General features: G+C 62.1%; 1 protein-coding gene and 1 long non-coding RNA gene across 6 annotated transcripts in view; one reads left to right on the forward strand and one right to left on the reverse strand.

The window, feature by feature from the left end:
* Positions 1-22,887, reverse strand: CTBP1 (C-terminal binding protein 1). Of its 5 annotated transcripts, none has more exons than XM_074320060.1 (10): positions 22,665-22,886; positions 14,713-14,908; positions 12,711-12,865; positions 5,834-5,978; positions 4,036-4,242; positions 3,064-3,278; positions 2,706-2,836; positions 1,962-2,089; positions 1,245-1,362; positions 1-862 (listed from the first exon to the last, which is right to left on the reverse strand). In XM_074320060.1, the coding sequence occupies exons 2-10, from the start codon at positions 14,717-14,719 to the stop codon at positions 676-678; spliced, it is 1,293 nt and encodes a 430-aa protein (XP_074176161.1). In that variant the 5' UTR covers positions 14,720-14,908; positions 22,665-22,886; the 3' UTR covers positions 1-675. The 5 variants fall into 5 exon arrangements, with proteins under 5 accessions (XP_074176161.1, XP_074176167.1, XP_074176164.1 ...); XM_074320066.1 differs by lacking the exon at positions 22,665-22,886 and adding an exon at positions 21,742-22,019; XM_074320063.1 differs by lacking the exon at positions 22,665-22,886 and adding an exon at positions 18,633-18,649.
* The window catches only part of LOC109434983 (uncharacterized), a 16,710-nt gene continuing 12,482 nt past the window's right edge, over positions 22,054-26,281 (forward strand). Inside the window, exon 1 of the long non-coding RNA XR_012492215.1 lies at positions 22,054-22,166. This is a non-coding gene — a long non-coding RNA (uncharacterized LOC109434983). The remainder of the gene's footprint in view (positions 22,167-26,281) is intronic.

A 26,281-nucleotide genomic window follows, 5' to 3' on the forward strand; every position in this document is an offset into this window, starting at 1 on the left:
CCGGCTCTCTGGGATTTTTATTTCTTTAAAATAATTCATACAAATGGTTACAGTCACAAACATGATTTAACCAAAGTATTGCTAGCTACCACATCAGCAGGACGGCGCCGCGGCCAGGGCTGCAGCACGCCCTTCCGGCCGCTTGCGAGCCGTCTCCGTTTGGAACAAGGGGTTCATGCCAAAATGAGGAAAGACAGCCTTGTTTTGTTTTCTAAATTATTCTAAAAATAAGACAAGCAGGTAGAAAAAACAATGCACTGTGTGGCATAGAAAGAAAAACGGGAAGGGTTCATTGTCCTGAGAAGTTTGCCAGCTGCCTCTCTCCGGGCACGTTCCAACGTACAAAAGGAAAAAATAACCTGAAAGTGACCTGCTGATGCTCCCCAGGTTTTCTTTTTGTTGACAGCTAAGCAAACAAATCCTCTGTGATGTTCTAAAGACTGTGCACAGACAAGAACATTCATGATAGAATTAACTACTAACTTCTTTTGCTTAACGAGGACGCACAGGACACAGCAGCGCCGGCCCTCGGGACGGGACTACGTGGCGGAGGCCGCGCCACCTCACTGCCGGGCGCCTGGACAGTCTGTGGAGCGCCAGCGCCCGGGTGCCTCCTCCACACGCCTGTCCGAGGGTGTGGCCCCGCCGGCGCCGAGGCTCCGAGCTCCGTCCACGCTACAACTGGTCACTCGCGTGGTCTCTATCCGCCTCGGGCTTGACGGTTTGGCCAGGAGAAGGGGCGTGGGGCGGGTGGGACACAGGGGGCAGGCCATGGGACAAGGACATGGCACTGGGGACAATGCCTTCGACTGCGGCCGGGATGCCGCTGGGGGCCACGCCCACCACGCCAGGGGGGTACCTGCTGGGAGAGGAGGGACGGCCTGTGAGGCCAGCCAGCAGGGGGACCCTGGACCAGGCCCCCTTCTGGAGCCACATCATTGAGTGCAGGGGCCCAGGAGCGCAGGGGGCTGCTCCCTGAGGCCGCAGGCACCCGTCCCAGCCCTGCCGCCCCCTCCCACGTACCCCGCACCCCTGCTCCTAGCGTTGCCTCCACTCACGTGGTCTTGTGTCCACCAGGCTTGGAAAGCCACCCCTGCTGGGGCTCTAACACCCCAACCGTCTGCATCCACTGGGGCCCACGTGAGTGCACACGTCTAGGCCTGAGAGCCCAGGCTGGACCCCTGCCCCCCTGCAGCCATCACAGGCCTCCCTCACCCCGCTGTCACCCTGGCCCGCCTGCTCACCTGTAGGCCGCCCCATTGAGCTCAGGGTGCACAACAGCTGGGTCCATGCTGGCCCAGTGGGTGGCCGCTGTCAGGTGGTCCTTGTTGACACAGTTCTTCAGGCTGTCGGGGACCCGGCCTGGAGGTCAGGGGTGGACAGGGCAGCGCTGTGTTAAACAGCTGCCATTCAGGGGCCCGAGGAGGGTGGCGGCTCGCGGACGCCCACGGCAGCGCAGACTGCAGGGCCCCCAGCTGTGCCTCCCCCTCCCTCCTGAGGTCCTGTGTGTCTGGGCAGTCACCCTCGGGGCTCAGTGGCCTCAGCTCCGTGGGCTGCTAGGCCTGGGTATGTGAGCGAGCAGCGGACGGGGCCCCACCCAGGAGGCTTACAAGTGCAGTCTGACACATGCACGGCTGGCATGGGGCGTGAGCTGGGCAAGTGACACACGTGCTGAAACCCCCCATGGGCAAATGACATGAGTGAGGAAGGCGGTGCTACACCTGCTCGACCTGAGGGTCAGCTTGGCTGTGTCACCACCGACACCAAGGGCTGACCTGTATTTGGGGTCTGCTTCAGTTGTGATGCCGGCTCAGGGCAGGCCTGTCCCCGCTCCCTGCCCACGTGCCAGTGCGGGATGGACTTGGCTAAATGAAAAGGACGCAGCACCTCCCTCCAGCTGCTTGATGACTGCTCACCTCCAGAGGGACCCTGCCGCCCGCCCGGTGTCCCCAGCGTCACACCTGTGATGGCTCTCCGGATCTCCCGGGCCGCCTCCTCGCGCATCTCGATGGACGCCTGCTCGCTGTACCAGGCTGCGTGTGGGGTGCAGATCAGGTTGGGGGCGTCCTTCAGGGGACCCTGGCTGAAACTATGGACAGCACAGTGCAAGTCAGGGTGCCATGGCCTGGGCGGGCGAGGGCACCCACCCTTGCCTGGAACCACCCCCACACCCCTCTGGTGGGCCCCCCACGTGGTCAAGCTGCACACAGGCTGCTGGCGGCAGTGGGGAGGGGCTAGCCCTGGCCCCCTGCGGGCTCTCAGACCCCAGGCCCTCCTGGCACCACTGCAGCCTCCGGGAAGGAGACCTTCCCAGGCTACCTGCTGCCCTGAATGGGCTTTTCAACTGGGGCCTCTGGATGTGGCCACGTGGGGGCCAGCAGTCTTGCACATCAACACGGTGCCTGGGCGCTGCACAGGAGCGCGGCAGCTCTGAGCCCTTCACCGTCCCTGTCAGGTGCAGGCTACCCGGCATTGGCTGCCTGCCTAAGACTTGGCCGGGCCCCAGGAGGAAGGTCCACCTGGAACACGACTGTGGGCTGGACACAGAGCCCGAGTACGCCCGTGCCCTGGACCGCTGGCTGCCTAGGGCTGGGGCCTGGAGATGCATGTGGGCATGGGGGCCTCTCCATGGGCACGGCTGGCATGGGGCGTGAACTGGAGCAAGTGCCTGGCCCGGTACCACCCGGGATGCCGCCAGGAGGCACCTGAAGGGCTCTGACTCATGCACGTCCAGGGCTGCGCCACGTATCCGGCCCTCCTTCAGGGCCTGGGCCAATGCCTTCTCATCCACCAGGCCGCCCCGGGCTGTGTTCACCAGGAAGGCCCCTTGTCTCATCTGGAAGACACAGATGGCGCCGAGAGTAAATAACAGAGGCCTCACTACCCACCGCCCGGGAGGAGAGCCAGGCAGAGACATCGTACTTGCCCACTCTTGGCCAGGCCCACCCTTGCTCAGGGCTCTGCCAGCTCCCCGAGGCCGGCCGCAGGCTCAGGCCTGTGTGGCTCCCACTCCACCTGGAGGACCCCTGGCTGGAGCAGGACACCCCCAGGCCCCGTTCCCACCTGCTTGACGGTGAAGTCGTTGATGAGGTGGTGGTTGTGCTCGTTGAGGCCGCAGTGCAGGGTGACGCAGTCGCTGTGGAACAGCAGGTCCTGCAGGGTGCCCACCCTCTGCAGCCCCAGCGCCCGCTCTGTGCCATCCGGCAGGTAGGGATCGTAGAAGAGCACGCTGAAGCCAAAGGCCTTGGCCCGCAGTGCCACCGCCTGCCCCACGCGACCTGCCGGGGAGACTGGTGTCACCGCAGCTGCGGCCCCTTCCTGCCTCAGCGGCCCAGTCTGCCCAGGGAGACGCGTGCACACACACCACTCAGGGTGGGAGCAAAGCCCTCTGGGCCCCAAGGTGTCTTCCTCCTGTGCTGAGTGTGGGGCCACCAGGGCAGGCAGAGCCCTGGGACCCCCCCACCCAGCCAAACAGTGGACAGGGCTTCAGACAGGGGCAGGGGCTGGAGGAACCCCCAGGAGCGCAGATGGACGCTCAGTGGACACTCGGGCAGTGTACAGGACGGGCTGTGGGTCAGGCTTCTCCCACTGTGTGCTAGACCCCGAGCATCATCTGGCCCAGGAGTGAGCCAGAGGCTGAACGTAAGGGTGCACAGGTGCACGGCAGGGGCGTGAGCAGCCCCTCCAGCCAGGGCAGCTGCTGGTGACAGGCCCTGGCAGGCACGGTGGGAAAAACACCCCAGGACCCCCGCCCTCACCTGAAGGCCTCATCCACTCAGCCATCACCACGGTGTGGGGGGAGGACGCAGGGTGTGCGTGTGTGACTGAGCCTGTGCGTGACCCCTGGGCACCTGTGTGACGTCTGTGTGCACGTGGTCCGTGCCTAGTGTTCCTGGGGCAGACGGGCCAGCACAGCCTCTGGCAGAGCCCCCTCCTCCCCACGCTGTCCCCAGGCGGGGGGGCCGTCCTGCAGCACAGTCGGTGGCCTCACTGTCCACTGAGCCCATGCAGGGGGTGAGGCAGAGGGTGACACACCTAGTCCAATGATGCCCAAGGTCTCCCCACGGATCCTGGCGGCTCCGGAAGCCACCTCTCGGATCTGCTCGACGCTCTGGACCCGCGTGCCTTCCCGCAGCGCCTGGTGCAGCCACGTGGTCCTGCGGTACAGGTTGAGGATGTGGCACATGGTGGAGTCGGCGGTTTCCTCCACAGACGCCGCCGGCACATTGCAGACAGCGATGCCTGGGGACACAAGACATGCGTGGGCCGTCACCGAAGCCCGTCCTTGGCGCTTTATCCATGAAAGGCCAGAGGACGAGAACACAAGACAAACAGCCCCCACTGCCCCTTCTCCCGGCCCCGCAGCCCCTCAGCAGGCGTCACTGCAGCAGCACAGTGGCCCTGGGACGAGAGCGAGCCCAGGTTTCTCCAGGCCGAGCCCGGTGCCCCATCTGCCTCCACGTGGCCAGGCTGGTTCCCGCCCTGAGCTGATGCTGCTCCTGAGCTTGTGCCCAAGACGGACCCAGCCCTCCCCCCTTTGTACCCGACCTCTGCCCCAAGCCCCAGCCCCTTCACACTTGTCCCCAACAGCCTGCATGATTACATTCGTGTCTCCTGTTGACAAGGAGGAGGCGCTTGATGGCCAGGTGGTGCCCGACACACAAACGGGGCTGCATATGAGGACCCAGGACCCAGGATCCTCCTGCCCCCCCAAAACAACTCTGCTCCCCCTGAAATGCAAGAGTCAGGGAGGTGCACAGGGGAGACTGAATGGGAACCAAGCTGTTCCTTCCATTAGATTTGGGAACAAGTGCAGCCTGACGTTAGAACAGGTCCTGGGGACCTCCATGTCCCCATGGGCCAGGCCTTGACACATGACCGCATGGCACTGCCCAGACGGTCCCTACTGAAACAGAATCCAGCCTGTGAAACCAAGAAACTGAGGGCCACCTCAGTGCACAGAGTTGAGGACCTGAGGACACCCGGCTTGCAGAGTGCCCAGGCCACAGCCCGACACTGCAGGTACCTTCCGGGGATACTGCCTAGGGACAGGTGACTGGGGGCGAGAGGCCTTGGCCGTGCAAGTTGGCGGTGGGCACGAGGGGCTTGCCCAGGATGAGGTCAAACACTGCCTGCATTTGCAGCAGGCAAACACTGGGCCATCTGACCCCAGTTCCTCCAGCGGCCCCAGGGGACAGGCAGCACTGGTGCGCGTCTATACCGCCCTGGCAAGGGCATGGCCTCGCCTCACTGGGCTGCGACCAGCACTGAAGGCTGGAAAGAAGACAGAACATCAAGGAAACAGGAGACTGTGCCCAGGACAGTGCCGTCCAAAGCTGCTGTTTCAGTGTCAGTCACACGTGTATGCATGTAGCTACACATACACATGTGCACACACTCACGCAGATCCTAGCTCACAACATGACTGCCTTTCCCACTGTGTCTCATGGACAGGGACGTGTGAAACTCGATGGGACATGCTGGATGCAAGCCGGGGCTGATGTCCTTCCCCTCGGCCCCAGGCAGGGGTGCCAGCTGCCCGAGAAGCTGAGATCAGAGTGCCATCTGCCCGCAAGACAGAGGACACGGGCCCCAGGCAGTGTTCTGAGGACAGCTGCTGTGACCTGAGACCATGACCTTCCCAGAGGGGAACTGCGTGGGCCACAGCCACCGCACACCCACTGAACCCAGCGCGCACGTCACCTTCAGCCACACCCACGGCTGCAGAGGGCGCTCCTCATTGTAAATAAAGTAAAATCAACAGACAACACAAACGCCCAAGGGCACGCCCAGGAGAAGTGACCGGAAGCTGCGGGGCACGGAGCCCTCCTACCTAAGTCACCAGCGGACTTGACGTCCACGTTGTCAAAGCCGCTGCCGATGCGGACGATTATCCGGAGGGCCTTGAACTTCTCCAGGTCGTCCCGGGTCAGCGTGATGGTGTGGTACATGAGCGCGCCCACCGCCTCGTTCAGCACCTGCAGTGAGGGCAGCGCGGGGTCAGCGCCGGGGCAAGGCCCCACCCAGCCCAGCCCTGGCTGGCGCGTCCGAGGACCCTGCAGCCTCCTCACCAGCTGCCGGCTCTCGGGGGTTCAGCCACCTGGTCCCACCCACTGACCATCAGCTCCGCCTCATCACAGAAACCTGGACTCCCTGCCTCCCGCCAGCACAGAAAGGGCACTGAGAAAAGGCACCGCAGGAGGGCATGGGCACCAGCCGCTAAGACAGGTGTTAAATGCTGTGCACTGGGAGGACGAGTCTGAACAAACCCCAGACCCTGCCCGTGGGGCAGACGGCTGCAGGGCCCTTGACAAACTGCCACCAGAACAGGAGCAAGCCCGCACAGCCACGAATAAAGCTGCAGAAATCACAGCAGCCCATCGCCAGATCAAACTCGGTAAAGGATCGTGCTCATCCCACACACGGAGGGACGACACATACGCCATGTTGCTTGCTTGTCCTGACCACACAGAAGGCCGGGCCGCCACGTCAGCCCGTGGAGGTGCGGTCCAGCCAGACTGGGCTCTGTGCGGCCATGTGCACAGGCCAGCGAGGGGCCCCAGGGGCCAGCTGGGCATCAGGGCGCTGTCTGCCCCTCGGGAGCGTGGCTGTGGGGTTGCGGGCGTGCAGGGCAGCACAGTCAGCACGGGACCCAGTGACATGGCCTTGGGTCTCCAGCACAGGCCTGCCTGACCGGCGGTGTCACGTGGCCTGGCGAGGCCGTTCCCCATGAAGCCCACAGGGCCAGGTGGGTCAGTCCCTGCGTCTCCCGAGAGTTCGGTGACATGTATGTATGGACACACTACTTTTCTTGTAAAACTGCCCACTGGGGGCACAAACCTCCATGGGCGGGGCCTGTGCACAGCCACCCCACGCAGAACCGCGCTGGGCCTCAGCCGCGCTCGCAGGCGTCGGGCCCCACGTCTGCACAGGCCCAGCAGCCAGTGCACCTGGTTCCCGGAGCGCCTGGCTCCGTGGGGACTTGTGTCTCGAGGGGGTGGTGAGCTGCTGTCGAGTCTGCAGGAACACGCTCTGGCAACCACCAGATGTGAGGGGGGCAGGGGCAGAGGACCCCCAGTGTCCGATCTTCAAGACCAAGGGGAACCATGGCACTGGAGCCCCCCTCCTGGAAAGGCCAGAGGCAGGATGTAACCCATGTGTCATAGTTGGAGGACGGGGTTGTTCTTCCCCAGTGGGGCAGACCAGTGGGCCTTGTAATCAAGGACATCTCAACGTCACTGAAACGCAGTGGCCGATGGGAACCCATGACTGCTGTCTGCCCCTCTCTCCGCCTCCAGACTGAGCTTCCTGTGCTGACCCTGGGTCTCGTGGACAAAGGAGGCCGAGACCCACTGTGCACAGCTGGCTGGACCCAAGGCACCCTGTGTGAGCTGAGGGGAAAGCCTGGATTTCGGGCCGATTGGGTGAATGTGTGGGACGCAAGCACTACAGTGAGCCTGCTAACTGCCCGTCTCGGCCCCTCCTATGGCAACAGCCTCTGTTTTAGCTGGACGTGGCCGGTCACCCAGAATAGATACAGACGGTTCCCTCTGAGGCAGCCTGGAGGACACAGCCGAGGCAGAGACGGCTGAGGGGCAGGGCAGAGGGGCCTGCCTGGACTTTTCTGATGAGGGCAGTGGACCTGCCTCTGCTCCCACACTGAAGACCAAGGAATCCCCCTCCTGGAAGCCAGGAAGCTGCTGAGTGGACACGTGACTCAACTGGCTGGTTCACTGCCCATGTCCTAACATCTCTCCCTGGCCTCCCGGGAGGGTATCGAGGTCCCACAGGCACACACCCCTCTGGGGCCTGGACTTGGCCTGACCTGGAGTGGACAGGGCGAGGTTCTGCGTGTGACGGGAGCAGAAGCCAGTGCCCGTGAGAGGCAGAGGAGATTAACCAGGAGCGTAAGGGGAGGTGGACACAGCGGGGGCCACGGGGGGCGAGGACCCCAGCAAGACCCCTCTGGCCTCTATGTGCTGTGTGGCCCGGCAGTGGAGTGGCCACGAGAGCCAGTGGTGTCGTGGAGGGTGCAGAGATCTGGGGGTGTCCACTGTGGACAGGCACAGCCATGCCACGAGTGACAGGTGGCTGCACGGAGTGGGCATGAGGAGCAGAGCCTGGCCTCAACACTGACAGGTTGCAGAGAGGGAGGCAGCAGAGGGGAGCCCTGGTCTGCGGCCTGGGCAGGTGGACACATGGGCCCCTTGCTGAGCGTGCGGAGGTCAGACCGACTAGCCCGTGCGCACGAGGGGGCGGCTCACTTCTAATCCTGAGCATTTAGCTCTGGCAGTAAAGTCTTCACATCGTGACTGTCTTGGGCTCCATCTCAGTGTGGATGGCCCACAGCTGGTGTGGACACTCCCATTGTCAGGGCGCTGGGGCTGCTCCCAGTGTGGGCTGCGCTGCAGTGAAAACCTGCATGTGTTTATTTCCTTGAAGACATGTTCTTTGAAATGGAAACGGGTAGGTGGACTGGAGCAGCCTCCTGAGGGCCTGGGAGCTGCTGCCAGCGCGTCCAGGTGACTCATCCCGCAGGGCCCACCGGCACCGCCGGGCACTCAGCTTAAGATGCGCCATGCGATGGAGGCAAGTGGTCATCTGTTATTTTAGCTTTAATTTGCATCTCTGAGTGAGAGCTGTCCACAAGTGTTCTTGATAAATTACTATTTTTGTGTCCACGTCTTTTTTCTATTGAGCATATTTCTCAGTGCCATGGTACCAGGGGAAGCATTTCAGCAGGAATGTGAGCACTGCTCAGCGGGCACCCCACCCTGGCCCAGGAGGCCACCGCGGCCGCGCCGTCCAGCCACCAGGTCCTCTCTTCCTGCAGGTCCTCTGGACTCCCTTTCATGGTTGCAAACAGCGGTGATGGCCCGGGCTTTGCATCCAGCGCCTGGGGGGATTCTTCAGGAGGCCCCACAGCTGAGTCCCATCTTGCAAGTATTCCCGCAGCGTAGGGTATGCTGAGCACCTGGGGGTGGGGACAGTGTCACCTGCTTCCTGCAGGAGCTGTTTTGGGCCAAAAGCCCCCTCCATCGCCCATTTTCTGCTGATTTATCTTTTTCCTGTGGATCGGAGCATTAGTTACTTTACTGTTAACCTTTTGCTGCTACGTGTTCGGCAAACACCCAGTCTCTCTCACCTGCTTCACATCTCGTTTCTTCTGCGCTTGGCTGTCCCTGCCTTCCAACCAAACCGCCATTGTCTGTAGAACTTAGCACACGTCTGTCCTGACCTCCAGTAGTGAGCACATCCCTCCTGGGTTTCCTCTGATGCTCTCCGGACGGGCTCAGCAGTCCTTTGCCCAGAGCCTGAAAGCCACTTTGCACTTCCCTGGGTCCCCCAGGTGGGGCTGTTTCGGGGTCTGTGTCCTGTCCACTCACTGCCTGTCCAGCAGCCACCCTCTGCCACCCCACCACTATGAAGCTTGTTTGTTTTCTCTGGACTTTCATCTCATTTCTTACACGGCCACAGCACCTTCCTTCTGGGACAGGGCGCTTCACTTCCGACAGCACCCCCACCAGCATAAGTCCCCCCCAGCACCCCTTGCGCCTACTCCTGGCTGGCTGCTCTCCCCAGGGAGGAGGGATGGCCCCCACCGGCCGACGTGACAAAGCACCGAGTCTTCCTTTTTCATGTTTGCCTCCGACTTCATGGGTGCCCATCTTTAAGGAGCTTTCCAAGAGTGACACAGCAAACCTGCCTCTGCCCCTGGATTAGCCGTTCGCTCAGAGGTGCAGTCTGGTTGAAAATCTTTTTCCCCAGAAGCGTTAAGAGCACCCAGTGTGGGGCTGGTCTGATTCTTGTCTGACCTTTGTAGGTAACTCCCCACCCCCAGCGTTGGTTCGATTGGGAACTCGGATGGGGCCCCGACACTCATCCTCGGCTGGCAGGAGGGGCGTGGAGTCTGCACTTAGCTCTGGAAGTTCTTCACCATGTTATGGCGATGACACGTCTCCGTCTGTAACACTTAGATAATGTCAACATGCAGTGAGCTGTGACGAGACAGAAATCCCTGATCAACAGTGATGTTGGCAACAGCCACTGGGCCCCGCCCATGCCACAGCCTGCAGACGGGGGGCCAGGGCCACGGGTCAGCTCCATGTGGGGCCTCACGTCTGGGCTCCTGTGCTGCTGCTCTGCCATCCCCGGTAAGTGGCTTCCCTGCACGTTCCAGTTGGCTGCCCAAGTTCCGGCCGTCACATCTGGTCCCCAGCCAGCAAGAAGGGGAGACGACATGCATCCTGCTTCCCTCTCACTTGTTGGACTTCGTCACGGGGCCACCCTGGCAGCAAGGCTTAGGCAAGGACTGTCCTAAGGAGGCGCTCATCCAGGACTGTCCACTGCAGGGGAACACTGCTGCGGGCCGCGGCTGCAGTGCTACCCAGGTCTGAGCCTTTGTCCTCCCGGACTGTCTGCTCAGCTGCAAGTCATCACAGCGGCAACTCCCAGGCTCTTCCCAGGTCTCAGTATTGGCATCTCACTGCCCGCTGCTCACTGCAGCCAGGAGCTGCATCAGACCTGAGGACACCACCCCAGGCATCAGGCTGTCCCCAGGGGCAGTGTGTCCCGTACCAGGCCAGTGGCTGTGCTTCCTGAGCAGGTCGGGTGACTGGAGGGCTGAGGGGGGCTGTGAGTCCGTCGGCCTGTGTATTGGGGTGGGGGTGGAGTCTGCCCTGCCCCTCCTTGGGGTGTCAACTTACTTATTTGGGTTTTATAGTAGCTCGGGGAGGTGGTTTGGTTCGTCACAATTTTAGAAGAAACCATCTGTTTTGTCTTAGTATTCAAATTTATTGGCAAAACTTGTTTTAATATTGCTTATGATTTTTAGAAACTTCTATCTGCACTTTTTCATTCCACATATTCGTATTTTTAGAAATATCTGTTTAGTTTGAAATAGTTTAAGACTCACCACAAGCTGCCAAAATCGTACAGAGGGTTCCTGTGCCCTTGCCAGCTCCCCAGGGACAGCCTCGCACGTGAACAGGGCGCATGGGCACCTGGCCCACTTCCCCACCTTTTCCTTACATGTGTGTGCTGGCAGCTCTATGTAATGTTACATGTCACTTGACGGGTCACCACAACAGGACCCAGGACAGAGGACTGCCTGTCACCACCCACACGTTAGCACTTCAGCTGTGTGCATCCCACCTGAGCCGCCGGCAGCTTTGTCCCCACCCCACGCTCACCGGGGAGCAGGAGCACACACCCACGGCCCAGCGCCGCCCAGCGCTCGCTGCAGAATGCTGGGCAGCCCACGGCCCTGCACCGCCCTGCTCAGCCGTCGGCTTCTTTACGGTCCAGCCATCAGGATGAAGCCGCTGTGAACACCCGTGTGCTGCCTTTTCTAAGGACATGAGCTTCATTTCTCGAAAAAATACCAAGTGACCGTGTGGGTATGTGACAGGCGCGTGCTCAGCTCTGCAGGAAACCACAGGCGTTTCCCAGCTGCCCATGGCTCTGCCAAGTGCCGCTGCACGTTCCTCACCTCACAACCGTCGGCTCCATCAGCTCTGGGGACTCTCACCGCTGCCCATCACATGCTGCTTCTGGCCCGTCCCCTCCCTCGTTCCAAGGTTTCCCTTAGAAGCATGCCGACGCCACTTGGCGGCCCCGACCCCCACCCCTCTGTGTCCTCAACCTGTCCCCCTTCTTACCCAGGGAACTGTCACTTTCAGCTTTGCTACTCTTCAGCGCTAGAGCCTCTCAAATGTTCACCCAAATCTGCTGTCACTTTTCATGGTTATCAGTTCCTTATCAAATTTTCAAGCTTGGTTTTCTCTTTGGCTGTGACTGGCCACAACCGTGCCCTGGCCCTGGGGACTCCTGTAGTCCTTCCTGCTGGTTTACACTCACACTTCTCGTTCCTCCTCTGCCTGGTTACCTGTGACTAGGGGCAGACAGTGCACTAGAAAAAGACTTAGAGAAGTAATTGGAGGCCGATGGTATCCTCCTCCTAAAAGGACTGTTCCATTGGTTTCTGCCTGGGACATGGCGGTGCGGGGTTGCCCACGACCCAAGCTCAAGGCTGGATGCCAATCGCAATAGGCTGGACGGCGCATTGTCGAGGGCGCATCTGGTTCCAGTCCATCTTTTCTCCAGGGTCTCAACCCAAACTAGGGGTAGTCAGCAGGGTCCCGTCCTCAAGAAGGCTGCCAAAAGCCACCTCTTCCAGGATTGCAGACAGCCTGGGCCCACACTGCCAGGGCCTGTCCATCCCTGCTGAGTCCAGCCTCTCGGATGCTATGAGCTTTTTCCAAACCTTGTCCAAACCTTTCCAAAGCTTCTTCACCTGTCTCAGTGGAAAGGTTGTCCTGAAGGACTTAGTTGGCTGTGACCACAAACAGAAGGCCAGGTTAACATACTTCACATCGTGGGGACCCTGTCACCTCCTGAGCAGACACGAATCGTGAGAGCTGCCCAAACCTGCAGATGGCTTGACTGCAGGTTCCTGGGCAACTGCTGAGGCCACCCATGCTGACCAGGAGGGCACAACCCATCAGCTTCCACTACTGGCCACTGCGCCCACATCCCTAGGCTCTACTTTCTCGGAAAAAACTGGAGATAATGGAGATGATTCAAGAAGCCACCTCCTGACAGGCCGGGTGACGGCGACAGTCCTGCCAGATTTCTCCGCTCTTGCTCCCGCCCCCCGCCCCCCGGCCCCCGCCCCCGGCCCATTCCCTGAGCACTCTGCATGCCGCTACCTTCTCATGGATCTCCTGTGTGGACTGCGCGTCACAGAAGGCCACCGTGGCCACGTCCTTCAGGATGGGCATCTCCACCGTGCAGTCCCGGCCGTCGAGCAGCGCCACCAGGGGCCTGGGGTGCAGGGGCCCATTCATGATCGGAGGTCGGACGCCTGCAATGACAGAAGCGGATGCTCAGCCTTCTGCCGCAGCACTGGTCCCCCAGTAAGACCCACTGCCCCTGCCGCCGACATCGGGGCCGAACACAGCTGACCCCTGGGAACACTCTATTCTAAATGTCCAGTCACCTGGATCATTGTCAAAAGTAAGCTAAAAATAAGCAGGAAAAATGGAAAACAAACTCACGTCTGCACGACTACAGACGCCTGAGTGGACACAGACATGGTGGCCAGCACCACCCCCGACAGGGCGCAGGGCGCCCGAGACGGCCTGCGGTGGAAGGGCAGGTCCCTGCAGCCCTGCAGGCTTGTCACCATTTCAACACTGGAATGTGCAGACCCTCACGCAACGAGGACAGCACCCCATGTGTCCTTCCTGCCCAGAACCCCCAACAGGGAGCATCTCCCAGGGCCTGGTGTCACTCGCACTGCAATGGTGTAGCCAAAGCGTGAGAGTCAGAAAGGCCGGGAACCCTGGGACGCAGCAGAGCCCGTGTTCCCACAACACGAGGACACAGAGTCACTGAAACCAGCTCCTTCCCAGTGCAAGGGCCACTGCACCTCGCTGTGGGCCAAGGCGGAGACAAGCTTCTCTCAGGTGGCACCCAGGATGGCAGCTGCCAGCTGCTTCCTGTGCCCTGTGCCAGGCTGCAACAGCCCCACCCATCCCCACGGCCTTGGGAAAAACTCGCCCAGGGGATGCCCACATGGCCCCTCGGCACGAGCGGCCAGCACGCAGGCAGCCACCGTGCGCAGGAGAGCCGAGAGGCAGGTGACTGTGGGCACCCCAGCCGCCCATGACGGCCAGTCGTCCTGCGGGCGCGCCGCTCGCACACTGCTTTCACCACAGCAAAGACATGGAGATGCCAGCAGCCTCGGTGCGGGGGCCGCAAGGCCAGACCTCACGTCAGGTCCCCCATCATCCCTCTGAGCGAGCACTGTGCTTCGAGGCTCGCCCTCCGTGCGCCACACGGTCTGTCACTGGGCATGGTGGGGACGTGCTGTCAGCGGGACAGCAGAGCCATGCGAATACGTGCAGTGCCACCCGTCTCTGCAGCTTCACGTGGAGAACAGTCATTTTTCATTTAAGTCTGCGTTCTTTCTGTGTGTAAGGGGTCAGTCATTGCTGTTTGTAAGTGAATTGATAAGCGCCTACTTTCAGCATTCCTCGGCTTCAATTCCTAACAAACACATCGATCAGTCCACGTGAACTAAGTTCAGGGTCCCCAGTGACCTCAGGCAGAGAGCAGGTGGCAGAGGGACACTGCTGCCCAGTGGGACCCGAAGACGCTGGGAGGCCCCACTGGGACTGGTGAGGACATAGGCTGGAGAGGACACGGTGACTTGGTGAGAAGCTGACGGGAAACGCCACCAGCTGCCCAACCAGTGCCAGGGCCCTCTGGTCACCGGTCCACTCTTCCCCAGGGGGCACCGGGCTTTGCGACCACGAGGTTGGTGCAGGAACAGGTTTTGGCAGCAAGATGCTCACCCAGCCCTGAGTTCACATGAGAACAACCACAACAAATGTGACGCTGGCCTGTGAGCTGGGTGGCCAGCAGGGACAGCAGGTCCCCATCTGGGGCCTGAGGACCCCCCAAGGAAACCTCTTTACGAAAACCAACCACGGCGGCAAAAGTGAGGCCTGTGCCCGCTCTACCACCCACCACCAGGCATCGGGCGTCTTTCCCAGAAATGCAGGAACCAGTCGCATCAGGTGTCCTGACCCGGGGCACATGCAGGCCACCCTGGACTGGGGACAGAGCCACCGTGCTCCCAGGCGCAGCGCCTGCTTCTGAGGGACGGGCTTCGAGCAGCTTCGCACTCCAGGAGCCCCTACCAACCTGACATTGCCTACTATGGGCTCAGCTTCCGCGACCATGAATTCGACTTTTCAAAGCGTTATATCTTCAGAATCCCCAGGCAGAACCGCGTCCTGTCACTGGATCCTCAGCCCACGTCTTTAATTGTCTCGAACCAAAGCTCCTAGGCTCCTGATCCACAGCGACCACTGAAGCCTGTGCCGGGGTCAGAGTCTGACTAAAAATTAAACACAAGAGACACATTAAAACACCATCGAGGGTCGGCTAGGACTCACAAACTCCAGAAGTTCCTCGAAGGCAAAGCTTCCCACTGTATCCTTGATCCCAATGCCTGCAGCCGCGGGGCTGGCCCAGCCTGGAACCAGAGCCCTACCCTGCGTGGGAGTGACAGACGGGTACACAGCGAGAGGCTTATCCTGAGGGCCCAGCCCCACGTCGCCGCTATGTACCTGGGACCCACCACGGGGCTCTGGCCCCACACAGACACCACCAGTGCCACAAACCAGGCCAGGTCACTAGGAGCAAGGACAGGAGTGCATTGGGAGTGGTCTGCGGCCGGTTCTGGAAGCTTCTATCTCATGTTGCCAATAGCTTCCTGGGTCTCTGTGACTGGACAGGGAGAGCGGACTTCCAATGAGGCCACCAGGCGGAGGGGTTGCAGACCCCAAAGTGGGGCTTCCCCAGGCCAGCACAAGTACCAGCCGTGCCCCACCAGAACAGGCCCTGAGTTCAGACACAGCTCTCCCCAAAGTGCTGACCTGACAGGTGGCTGGACATCAGACTGAGTAGGAGCTGCCATCACAGACACCAGGTGGCTGACCGCACCGCGGCCAGGGACAGGCCCTCAGACACGCACAGCCCCCACCCAGGCCCAGGCTCATGAGGCCGGCTAGAGAAGCCATTGCCAAGCCAGCCAACTGCCCCCCGCAGGTCTAAGGTGTGCTGCTGGGGGCCGTCACCTTCCAGTGGCCTCGATGTCTGGAAGTTTCTCCCCTCAATTCCCTCTTGGGGTCACACACCCACACTGACCCCTCATTGCCGGCTCCCAGGTGGCTGGGGACGCCTGGCCACAGGGAACATGGTGCATGGCTCCCCGCCAATGAAGTGGGGGGCTCAGGCCTTTCTCCCCACGGTGGGCAGTACCAGGCCCTGGCAGAGGGCGTTGGAGCCACACAGCTGGAGGAAGGGGTCCCGGACACCAGACCCCCAACAGACATCAAGCTTCCTTCTTAGTCCCAGGCAGCCACATACACTGAGGCCCCCTGCCTTGGCCAGACCGGACCCCCCACACCTGGATCCCGTATCACCGCGAACTGGTGCTGGCCAGACCGGTGCCCCCTCTGCTGCAGGGAGATGGGACTGTCCCTCAGCTGCAGGCACCAGAGCCCCTTCTCTCCGTTCCTCATCAGTAACAGCCAAGAGCTCTTCTGGGCAGGCGGGCAGCAGGTCCAGAACGGGCCCTGCGGCTGTCCCCAGCCCACCCAGAATCAGCACGCCTGTCCCCACCACGCCCACTCTGGGTATGTGCTTGACGTCAAGCCGCCAGGACAGCGGCTCCACCGCAGCACTGGATGCCCTGAGCTCTCCAGACACACTCACAGCCACACTCGGCTCAAGAAGATACAAGACACAGGAAACTGACTGTTTTCACTTTACAAATGACAGACACTCCTTTGATTTAACTTCGTTGCATAAAGCAGGCACTCAGTTACAGCCCTAAGCTGTCACCCCACAAACCTAGACATGACCTCCTGGGGGCTGCTCTGTGACAGGGCTCACCCCAGAGAAGCTCCAGGGGCCCTAAGCAACGGTCCTTAGCCCCTCACTACCAGGCAGCAGGTGGCGGGGCGGGGGAGGGGGGAGGCACCGGATGGTCAAAGCAGAGCGGTGCTGGCCTGGGGGCAGGCCTCACCCCACCCTGATCTCCACAAGATGGGTCTGGGGCAGCAGGGTGCCCCCCAAGGACACAGGCCTCCGGCCTCGGTCAGGTGATGACCCCCGGCAGCTGCATGAGCCCCAGGTCTCGGCTGGCTCAGCGGTGCTTCCTCTGGGCCCCAGGCCTGCACCTCCAAGCAGCCAGTGCACAGCCCAGCCTCCTCGCAGGAAAGCCATGCTCCTCCCTCTTGCTGATGGCCTGTGACCCCGAAAGACCAGCAGCCCACGGCTCACGAACGCAGAGCCACTGTCTCTTCCTGTGCTCCCAAACTTGCCACACACTCCAAAGCAGAGGCAGTGCCCCCTCCAGCCAACGAGGGCCACATGGCCAACCAGCCAGCCTGACGACGGGTCAGCGAGGCCTTCACTAGGCATAGAGTGTCTGCTCTCCGAGGGGCTCAGGGCTCAGCAGCACATGTGACAGTGACATGTTGGCACTGCACACAGGTCCCGAGCATCCGAGTAGCCCTGGCAGAGGACCAGCTTCCTCGGGGGCCCAGTTAACCTGTATGTGAAAACAGTTGCAAAAGGAAGCTCTGCTTTGCCGACGCCTGGCCCAAGTCTCCAAGCAGAGGGGACGCCGGAGGACACGGGCTCAAAGGCCGGCCTGCACAGGGCTTGGAGACCCCCGGGCCCAACGTGCAGACAGTCAGGGCGCGTGGCTCTCACCGCCAGCCCGATGCCCGAGCCACGGTGCCTGCACCCAGGACCTCTGCCAGGCGGGGGGCTGTGAGCAAGTCCAGCCGTGGTGTGCAATGCGGGAGCTCGACCACCCAACCGCGCCTGAGGTAACGGGACCACGTGACCAATCACACACACCTTCTACTCCAGTGCTGAGGGGACATTCACGGTGAGAACGCGAACCTCCACCTCATTTCAGAAATAACCCAAGTAGAAGCCCTGTGATTCCAGTGCTCAAAATAATGACACAAGAGCCATGCGGGCACGGGAGGCGGCAGAGAGGACGAGGCCAAGCCAGGCCAGCCCATGGCACAGACAGGAAGGGCCCGTATGTAAAAAGAGCGGGGGGCGGCTGTGGGACCATGGCCTGTGGTCAGCAGGCACGACTCGGGGACCACGTCCTGTGTACTCCCTGGCTCCCCACGCTATGTCCACCACGTCCACCTGTGTCCCCTGCATCTCATGTACCACAGCTCTCGTCTCATCATTTTCTCTTGGGCTGGTTTAAGCTGGGGTTGTTCTGTGCAGCACAGGCTGGTCGCCCAGGCGTGCAGCCGGCTGGACTGTCTGTCTACGTGTCAGTGCCTCTGTGACGTGCACACAATGATATAATCACCTAACAATGCATTTCTCAAAACATACCCTCAGTAAGGGACAACCCCCGCCCCCTTGGCGACCCTGGTCGGGGTCAATATTGGGGAGTGGGTGGCCACTCCCCAAAGCAGTGACTCAGTCCCCTCAGCAACAGGGGCCAGCAGGGAGCACGAACGGGTCATCTCACATTTGCAGGAGGCTGGCCCAAGGTTGGAAGGTTGGAAGGTATGTAGAGACCCTCCCCTGGTCAGCCCAACCTGGGGCTCTGAGTGCAAAGGCTTCTCCAGTTTTCCCCTGTGCCTGCTCTCACCCATCCCACTCTCCCTACACCTGGGCCCTGCACAGGCTGGGGGATGGGGTGCCATTAGAGTGGCTGCACCTGCCCTATGCTACACCTGCCCACGGCTTTGCCCCTGTGCCTCCCAGTACCTGACACTCCCAGGCTCCCTGCTCATCCTCCTGGCTTCACCTCCTTCCAGCTCCCACCCTGGCCTCTCAGTACCTCCTGCCCTACTCTGGTGTCGCACCAGGGGACAGGCAGAGATGGCCACGTGTGCTGGTTTACAGTCAGGATCCCGTGAGGTCAGGGTGTTGGCTCTGCCAGCACCTGGCTTCTGTGGGGCCACCTGCGCCTAGCGCGCCCACACAAGTGGCTTTGGGCCCAACAGGTGCGTGGCAGTGAGTGAATTCTGACCAGGGCGACACGCACGCCCACTCTACCCCCAGCTCACCTGAGATGCACCGTGTCCACACGCGCCTCGTGACCCCATGTGCACATCTGTACCCCAGGAACTCAGCGACGTGGCCAGAATGCAGAGCAGGCACAGCTACAGACGAGCCGGTGGGCGCCAGGCCCTGTAGTCCCCAAGGTATTGGGCCACACTGGCAGCGGGTCAGGCAGGACCATAAGCTGAAGCAGACGGGGCCAACACGCATGCGACTGATGCCAGCACAGAGCTCCAGGACGGGTGGATGACACACTGGTGCCATGTGCTCACCACGCAGCAGGCGGCGCGGGACGGGAGGGGTGGTCAGGACTTCAGCTGTGACTCGAGTACCACACTCGAGAGACACCAGCAGGAGCGCATGCAGGGCACACGGACGCTCCACACCAGCTCCATCATCTTCCAGCAAGTCTAGAACTGGCCAACACTGCTGATTTACAGGAAACGAATGGGGCGAGGGAAGGGACTGCAGGCCCCAGGGGGCTGGCCCAGGCAGGCCCTCACCCAGAGGCAGCTCCCGCCAGCATCCAGGCACCACACGGCTCTCCAAAGTCAATCTCAGAGGGACCTGAGGGTGCAGCTGGCACGCTCCAGGCTCACTGGAGGCACCGAGCCCACAGACTAATCCCAACAGGTCCCTGGCACCAGTGTCATGAGGACCCTGCTGGTGCTGAGAACCACACTGGACCATCCCTGTCCATGCCACTTGGGCCACGCCAGGCCCTAGGCACAGGCTGAGGCGTCCCCCGGCGGCTCTGCCTCCCCTTGCAGCTGGCCGAGTCCCCACTTCCTCCGTAACTGGCCTACCCCCACCTGCTCGGGCCCCACACTCAGAATCCTAAAGCGAGAATCTTATCCTCACCCAAAGAATGCTAGGTCATCAGAATGCCACGGCTCCCAGCTGCTGCACAGAGGCCCATGGAGGGACACCTCCACCAGGGCCAGACCTTGCTGCAGGGGCTCGAGGGTCAGACTCAGGGACCTTGCGGTTAGCAGCCAGCCAGCTGGAGACACAGCCTCTACCACAGACAGGCAGCCCGACGCGTCATCGTGGACACCCTGCCCACCTCACGGCAGGCCAGTCCACACCTGGGGCGTCCCAAAAGGGCCCCCCTTCGGGATGCAGCACCGCCCCCCATTAACTGGTCCGCTGGGACTCCTTCTGAAGGGTCCCAGGCTCCAGTCCCACCAGGTTGTCACCCTCCCCCATCCTGGCTCCAGGGCTGACAGGGGACACAAGGGACCCTTCCCTAAGGATGACATGGCAGAAACAACAGCACTAAGAGCCACCTCTTCTCGTCCCGCATGGTGACAAGCCCCTGAGTTTTCCAGGTCTGGAGGATAATGGATGTTTCCTCTCACAAGACCCGGGCCTATCGGAGCTGCCACATGAGGCCCACGCCACGGTGTGGCCCATAGGCTGGTCTAAAGCTGAGCTTCTGGACGGGATGGTCCCTGACCTGGAGTGAGTTCCTGTCCTGGGGGCACGGGGAAGTGCGGCATGGGTCAACTTCACCTGCACAAACTGCGATGTCAGGGCCACCCTGGGCTTTGAGCCAGGCGACCACAGAGTGAGGGCCAGCAGTCCTCCTTCATGCCACCAGTGGGGAAACTGAGTCTTCTAGGAGAGCTGTTACCAGATAAAAAGCTCAGGACACCACACCTCTGACGCCCCCGTCAGCCACAGGACCCACCTGGAAGGGGGTCTCGGCAAGAGCAGGGCTGAGGCCAAAGGTGTCAGCACTGACGAGCTGGGCCCCTGCTACTCAAACAGGACATCCCCAGCGCCTGCTCACACAGGAAACGCCAAGGACAGGTGACAAACCGTCAGCAGAGAAAAGTCCCATCGAGGCCCAACACTCTGCTTGGGGACTGCTGGCCCAAAGGAAGCCCCCACCAAGTGCTGGTGGGGGGCCAAGGACAGACCTACCTCTGAACTCCAAAGGGCTTCTCCTACAGAGAACTGCTCACTAGTGTCTGGGGTTGCTCAGAAAACATTTAAGGTCCCCAGACTATGTGACAGGAGCTCGCAAGCGTGGGTGGGCTCCACTGCCCCACATGGAAGGGCAGGCCTGCCCACCATGCTGGGGGTTGGCTTTCTGCTGAGTATGTTTTGATACAAATGAAGTTGCTACTTTGAAGAGGAGAATGGAGGGGTCCTGGAGAATGGGAAGAAAAGGCCCTGGGCCCCCCTTTGCGACCTGACCCTGCAGTTCGGTCAGCTCACCAGAGAAGCAAGCTGTGCACCTCTCTGTGGTGGCGGTTCCCCTCCCCCAACCCGAAGGTCGGTCTGTCCTGACCAATCAGGGAGCATCGCTGTGCAGGGTCTGGCTCCCTGCCAGGTTCCCCTGGCTCGGTCCCTCGGGGATCCCAGACACAGCACCCTGGCTCCTCAGCAGGCAGGCAGAGGGCAGGGCTGTGCGCAGGCCAGAGACAGCTCCAGCCTCCACGGGCTGGCTCAGGTGCAGTCACAGCCGCTCCCTCCCACAGGCCCCCAGCGCCAACTCTGCAGGCTCCAAGGGCACCGGCGGGGGGCGGGGGGCTGGGAAGGGGAAGCCGGGGGCTGCCGGACCCTCCACAGGGTGCGGGGAAACAGGCAGACCGCACAGCCCTCCCACGAGCAGGCCCCAGCCCGCGCTGGCTGCAAGTTGACGAGGCCCGCAGAACGTGCAAGATGGCCACCGGCAGTCGGCAGAACGAGCCAGCAGGCACGGGGCCACCGTCGGGCCCGCTCCCGCCAGAGGGTCCCCAACCCAGCCTGCTCCCCCACAGGCCCGGCCCTGGTCTCCCCTCCCCCGTGCTGCCCAGACCGGCCAGGGCCCTGGTTTGACATCTTTCAAACACGAGGGGGGCAGGTGCCTTGTGATAAACAGAAGTGGGTCCAAATGTCCTGAATTATTGAGGTGGAAACGACTGGCTCCAGGGAGGGAGCGCAGTGTGTTCCGGCAGCACCGCCGTGTGGGCCCTGCCCCCACCTGTGGGGCCACGAGGGCGCCACAGGGCTGCGCCCGAGCTGCCCCGCGGAAAGCCACGCGGGAAGGGCTGCCCTCCCCACCGGCCAGACCTTATAATTTTACACATTTTAGAAACGGATGAAACACCCCGATGGCAGCACCGAGCCGGCTGTAAAGCCAGCACCACCGACACGCCTGCGCGGCGCCTGCTCCCCGCAGAAACCCTGCGGCTTGAGGCGCTCACGTCCAGGCAGAGCCGCATCGCGGCCACCGGCGGGAGCCCCGCAGGAGACAGGCCCCGAGCCCCGAGGGCAGGGACGGGTCCCCGCCGGCCAAACGCAGCTCCTCCTCGGGACGCACGCGGCCTTTCACTGCTTTCAAAGCGAGTTGTGTGGAGTTGACCTCGTCCTGTGCCGCTCGAGTACGTGACATCCCCGGGCCGCTAGGGCCCTGGGGGGGCATTTACAACAGGAAGTGACTTAGGCGAAGCGGAGCCCGTCTCACCGACACACTGTGGCCCCAGCAGCACGGACGGGGCTGGGGGCTGAGGCCCGACGGCCCGCCCGCTGGGCAGCGGAGCTCTGAGGTCGGGGTCGAGCAGCTCCCCCGGGGACCTGGGGGAGCCGGGCGTCTGGTGGGGACCGGGCACCCGGGGTACGGGGGGGGCCAGGAACCTGGGGTCTGGGATACGAGGTCTGTGGGGCCGGGAGGTCTGGGCAGTGGGACCCTCGGGTCCGCGGTCTGGGCACCGTGGGTCTGGGGAAGCCAGGACCCGGGGGTCCGACTGGGAGCCACGGAGCCAGAATGCGATAGGCCCGTGGGCCGAGGGTCCGCAGGGTCGGGGTCCGGCGCCCCTTTGTGTCACCTGCGCGGGCGGCGGGCGTGACGGCGGCGCCGGCGCACGCGCACTCGCACACATCAGCCCGCGCACGCGCTCGGAGCCCCCCGGCCCGGCCCCGCCCTCGGTCCCGCCCCCGGCCCGGCGGCGCGCGGACGCCGACGCGCACGCGCACTCGCACACAAAGCCGGCGGCCCCGCCCGCCGCCCCGCCCCCGCGGCCGGAAATGCGCGCGCGCGGCCTTACCGAGCGGCAGGCCCTTGTTGAGCAAGTGCGAGCTGCCCATTGAAAGGCGCGGGCGGCCGCGGGCCTCGACGAGTCCGGCGCGCTCCGCCGCGAGCCCGGCGCCTGGGGCGGCCTGGGCGCCGTCCGCTGATCTGCCCGCTCGCCTGCGCCCGGGCGCCGCCGTGCCGAGCAGCGCCGCGCCGCGCCAGCAGCCGCTCCACCGGGCGGGCGGGGACAGGCGCGCGCGCGCGGGCGGGGCTTCCGGCCCAGCGGCCTCCTGTTTCCCGGCGCGGGCGCCGCGCAGCACCACGCGGGCGGCTGCAGGCCGCGCCCGCCCGCCCCGCCCGCTCCCTCCCGGAGCCAGGCTGCCCGCGCCGCACCTGCCCTGCACCAGTATCTGCCAGGCCGGGCCTCGATGCTCACTCCCGCCGGCCGCGCCTGCCCCGCTCAGCACCTGCACACCTGCCTGCCCGGCACACGCAACCGCCGGGCTGCGCCTGCCCTGGCGAGGCGGCCTGGACGGGAAGTTCCCAGACAAGCTTTCCTAGTCTGCTGCAAGCGCAGCGCTGGGAACCAGCTCTGAGACACTGAAGCCAGCGCGCACAGGCTCCGCAGGCCTGGGCTGGGGGTCTCTGAGCGGTGGCCAGGGCGACTGAAGCGGAGTCCACACCCCAGCCTGTTTGGCCATCGACCCCAGCCCTAGAGAGTGACTGCTGCTTAGTTCCACAAGTCCAGAGGGCACCCCGGCCCTCAAGGGAGTTTTCGGGCCCCAAGACGAGGTGATCCGTGATGCGGAGAAACCGCAGGCCAGAGCGGCAGGCCCAGGCACCCTGACGTCTGCGGTGGCCGGCACTGGGCTGTTGGTGCAGTTCTGCAGGCCGCGTGGCCACCCTGAAATCAGCCCGTGTCTTCGCTTTTATAATGCGTACATCAGTGAGGAAGTGTGGGCATCCAACAAAGGATGACAGGGAACTGGGTATCTACTTGCAAAACAAGTACTTTTAAACTCCCACTTGGTACTCACCTGTAAAAATACCTTCCAAATTGGATTAATTGGAACACATGGAGAAATGAGAAAGCGGGATGTAAGCATGTGGCAAGCCTCTTAGGGACCTTTCCTGAATGCAGATTCAAAAGGAACCAGGAGAGAGAGAGAGCAAAACTCCAGACCAGGGTGTGTGTCACCACCACCACCCCCGCCCCCATTTTCTCAGACGATTACTCCCCAGACATTGGCCTGAGCCAGCTCCTGGCCCCACTCTTCCTGTCCTGCCTTGTGCTGAGACCTAGGTTGCCCCTTGCTACCCGCTCTTGCCACCTCACAGCACCCAGAGCAGGCTCGCCCACATCATTTCACCCCTGTGACTGCTCCTAGAATGTAGCTCAGACTGTGATCCCCTGCTCAAAACCCTTTAAGGATTCCCATCGCCCGACAGGAAATCCATGCTTCTCATCACAGCCAGAGCCCCGACTCTTGCACCCTTCTCCCTCTAACCTCCCACTCTCCAGCCACATGGCCCTTCTTCCCAGCTGTCGCAGGGCCACCACACGCGCCATTTCTGCTGCCTTCCCCTGCTCTTCCCATGGCCACTTCCTTCCTCCTCTTTACCCTGTGTCCAGTACAGGGGTTTCCTCTCAGTCAGGGGCTGGCTTCCTACTGCACTGCCCACTCCTGAGGACAGGGGGTCTCTGTTCCCCAGTCCCATGTATTCCAGGTGGAAACCTGCTCGGTGGAGCCGCAAAAAGGATCGATGCATGTCTCTGAGCAAGCCGTCCCCTGCGTGCCTCCTCGGTCCTCAGAGCTGGCCAGCAGTGCCACAGCCTCTGGGACAGGACCAAGGGATCAGTTAGACACCCCAGTGCCTTCCACTGTCTGCACACCTTTGTGTGTGGTCCTGAGGCCCCTGAATTCCCTTCAGAGAACTGGCCTGCAGACAGCCTGGGGCAGGCAGGTGAGCAGGCCAGGGGAAGCCCATCCCTGCCCTGCCTGGCACCACTGAGCTGTCACCTCCTGGTGGAGCTGCCCCCTCCCAGGAGAGATCATCTGGAAGGAGCCCCCACCCTTTGGTCTTCAGCTGGACCTGGGTTTGTGCCCAGGAAGCGCCTGGTACCTGAGTTCTGCCTCCATGAAGCAAGCTCAGACTGCGACCACAGAGTCTAGCCCACGACCACTGCAGTGTGCCTCTCCTTTCCAGAAGAGACCAGACCTTCCCTCCAGGTCTGGTCCGGAGGTGGTGCACCTGCAGCCCCACTTCTTTCTTTAAGGAATGCGAAAATTTTTCCAACGCCAGAAGTTAATATTTTTCTTTTCTCTCCCTGGAGAACTAGAGGTCCTTTGTCTTCTAGTCATTCTGGGTCGTCTGCAATGTTGTTCAGACAGCTGAACGGTTTGTAAGCCGGCGGTCAGTGCGAGCTCATGCAGCACTTCGACCCCATCAGCTGCTGTAAGACGCTAGTGCTGTTCGCTCAGTGGTTCTTGGGGGAGCGTCGTGTCCACCGCAGAACAACCCGTCTCTCTTGTGGTGTTGAGAGGCGGCCTAGGATCCAGCTTCTCGTTGAGTTGAAGTGGCACTGACAATGCTCGGACAAGGCACACTTGCTGGCTTCCCACTGTCACCACCACCAAGGCCCAGGGTGTCCTGTGGGCCCACTGGCCCCCCTGTGCTGTCTTGGGGCTGTGCTGAGAGGAGACCCCGGAGGGGTCATGTGAGCACTGGGGCTGATGGGCCTGACAGTGGGGCCCAGTGGGGTTGTGGAGGAGAGGACAGGCATGGAGTCCTGATGGGGGAGGGGCATACCTGCAGAGGTCTGGGAAAAGAACATTCCAGAAAAGGGAGCAGCAAACTCAAAGGCCTGGTGTGGATGCAAGGGACAGAGGGCTGCAGCTGGGGGGGATGGAGGGACCGCAGGGTCAGGGGTTTGGCTTCTATTCTTGGCTGCCAGAAGGGGTGATGTGGATGGTGGGGCGCACAGGGCAGGGACCCCACTTGGGAACCCACCCAGGAAAAGGTCAGCAGCAGCTGAAGGTGGCAGGGCCTGGAGGACTTGCCATCAGGCTACAGGGGGCTGGGACAGAGGGGGCCTGACCACTCCATTCTTCACAGCTAGAATCAGGCTGCATGCTCCATGCTGAGGGACCCGGGGCCGGCGGGTCAGCTGGGGAGAAACCCACAACTCACATTCTGACTTGTACTTGCTGAGCGGGAACGGCTGTCAGATGCCCGAGTGTGCAACAGATGGGACCACCTAGAAGCAGGAGACCTGGCCAGAATTCACACTTCTTCCATTGCACATGCAAGTTCATTCTGCAGCTGCAGTGGAGCTCCAAGGAATTTCACAGGTGCAACCAAGAGTGAGAGGTGACCGTGGCCAGGTACCCAGCACCTCCCTCAGCTGTGCCTCCCACAGCCTCACCGTGCAGCCAGCCAGCAGGCCTCGTCACTGCTTCCCTGGCTCCTCTGGTGCCTGCACCACGTCCCGTCCCACTGTCCCCAAGCACTGCCTTCCAGCACTGGGGCTGCAGCCCCAGAACTCTGTGTGCTCCTCACACGTGACTACAGCTGTGACTCCGAAACCCAGGCATGACCATATTGGCCACACTAGCACTGCAGCTCTCTGCAGGCACAGCTCTGCGCCCG

This window comes from Rhinolophus sinicus, linkage group LG02 (assembly GCF_036562045.2).
Source record: "Rhinolophus sinicus isolate RSC01 linkage group LG02, ASM3656204v1, whole genome shotgun sequence".
Taxonomy (NCBI): Eukaryota; Metazoa; Chordata; class Mammalia; order Chiroptera; family Rhinolophidae; genus Rhinolophus; species Rhinolophus sinicus.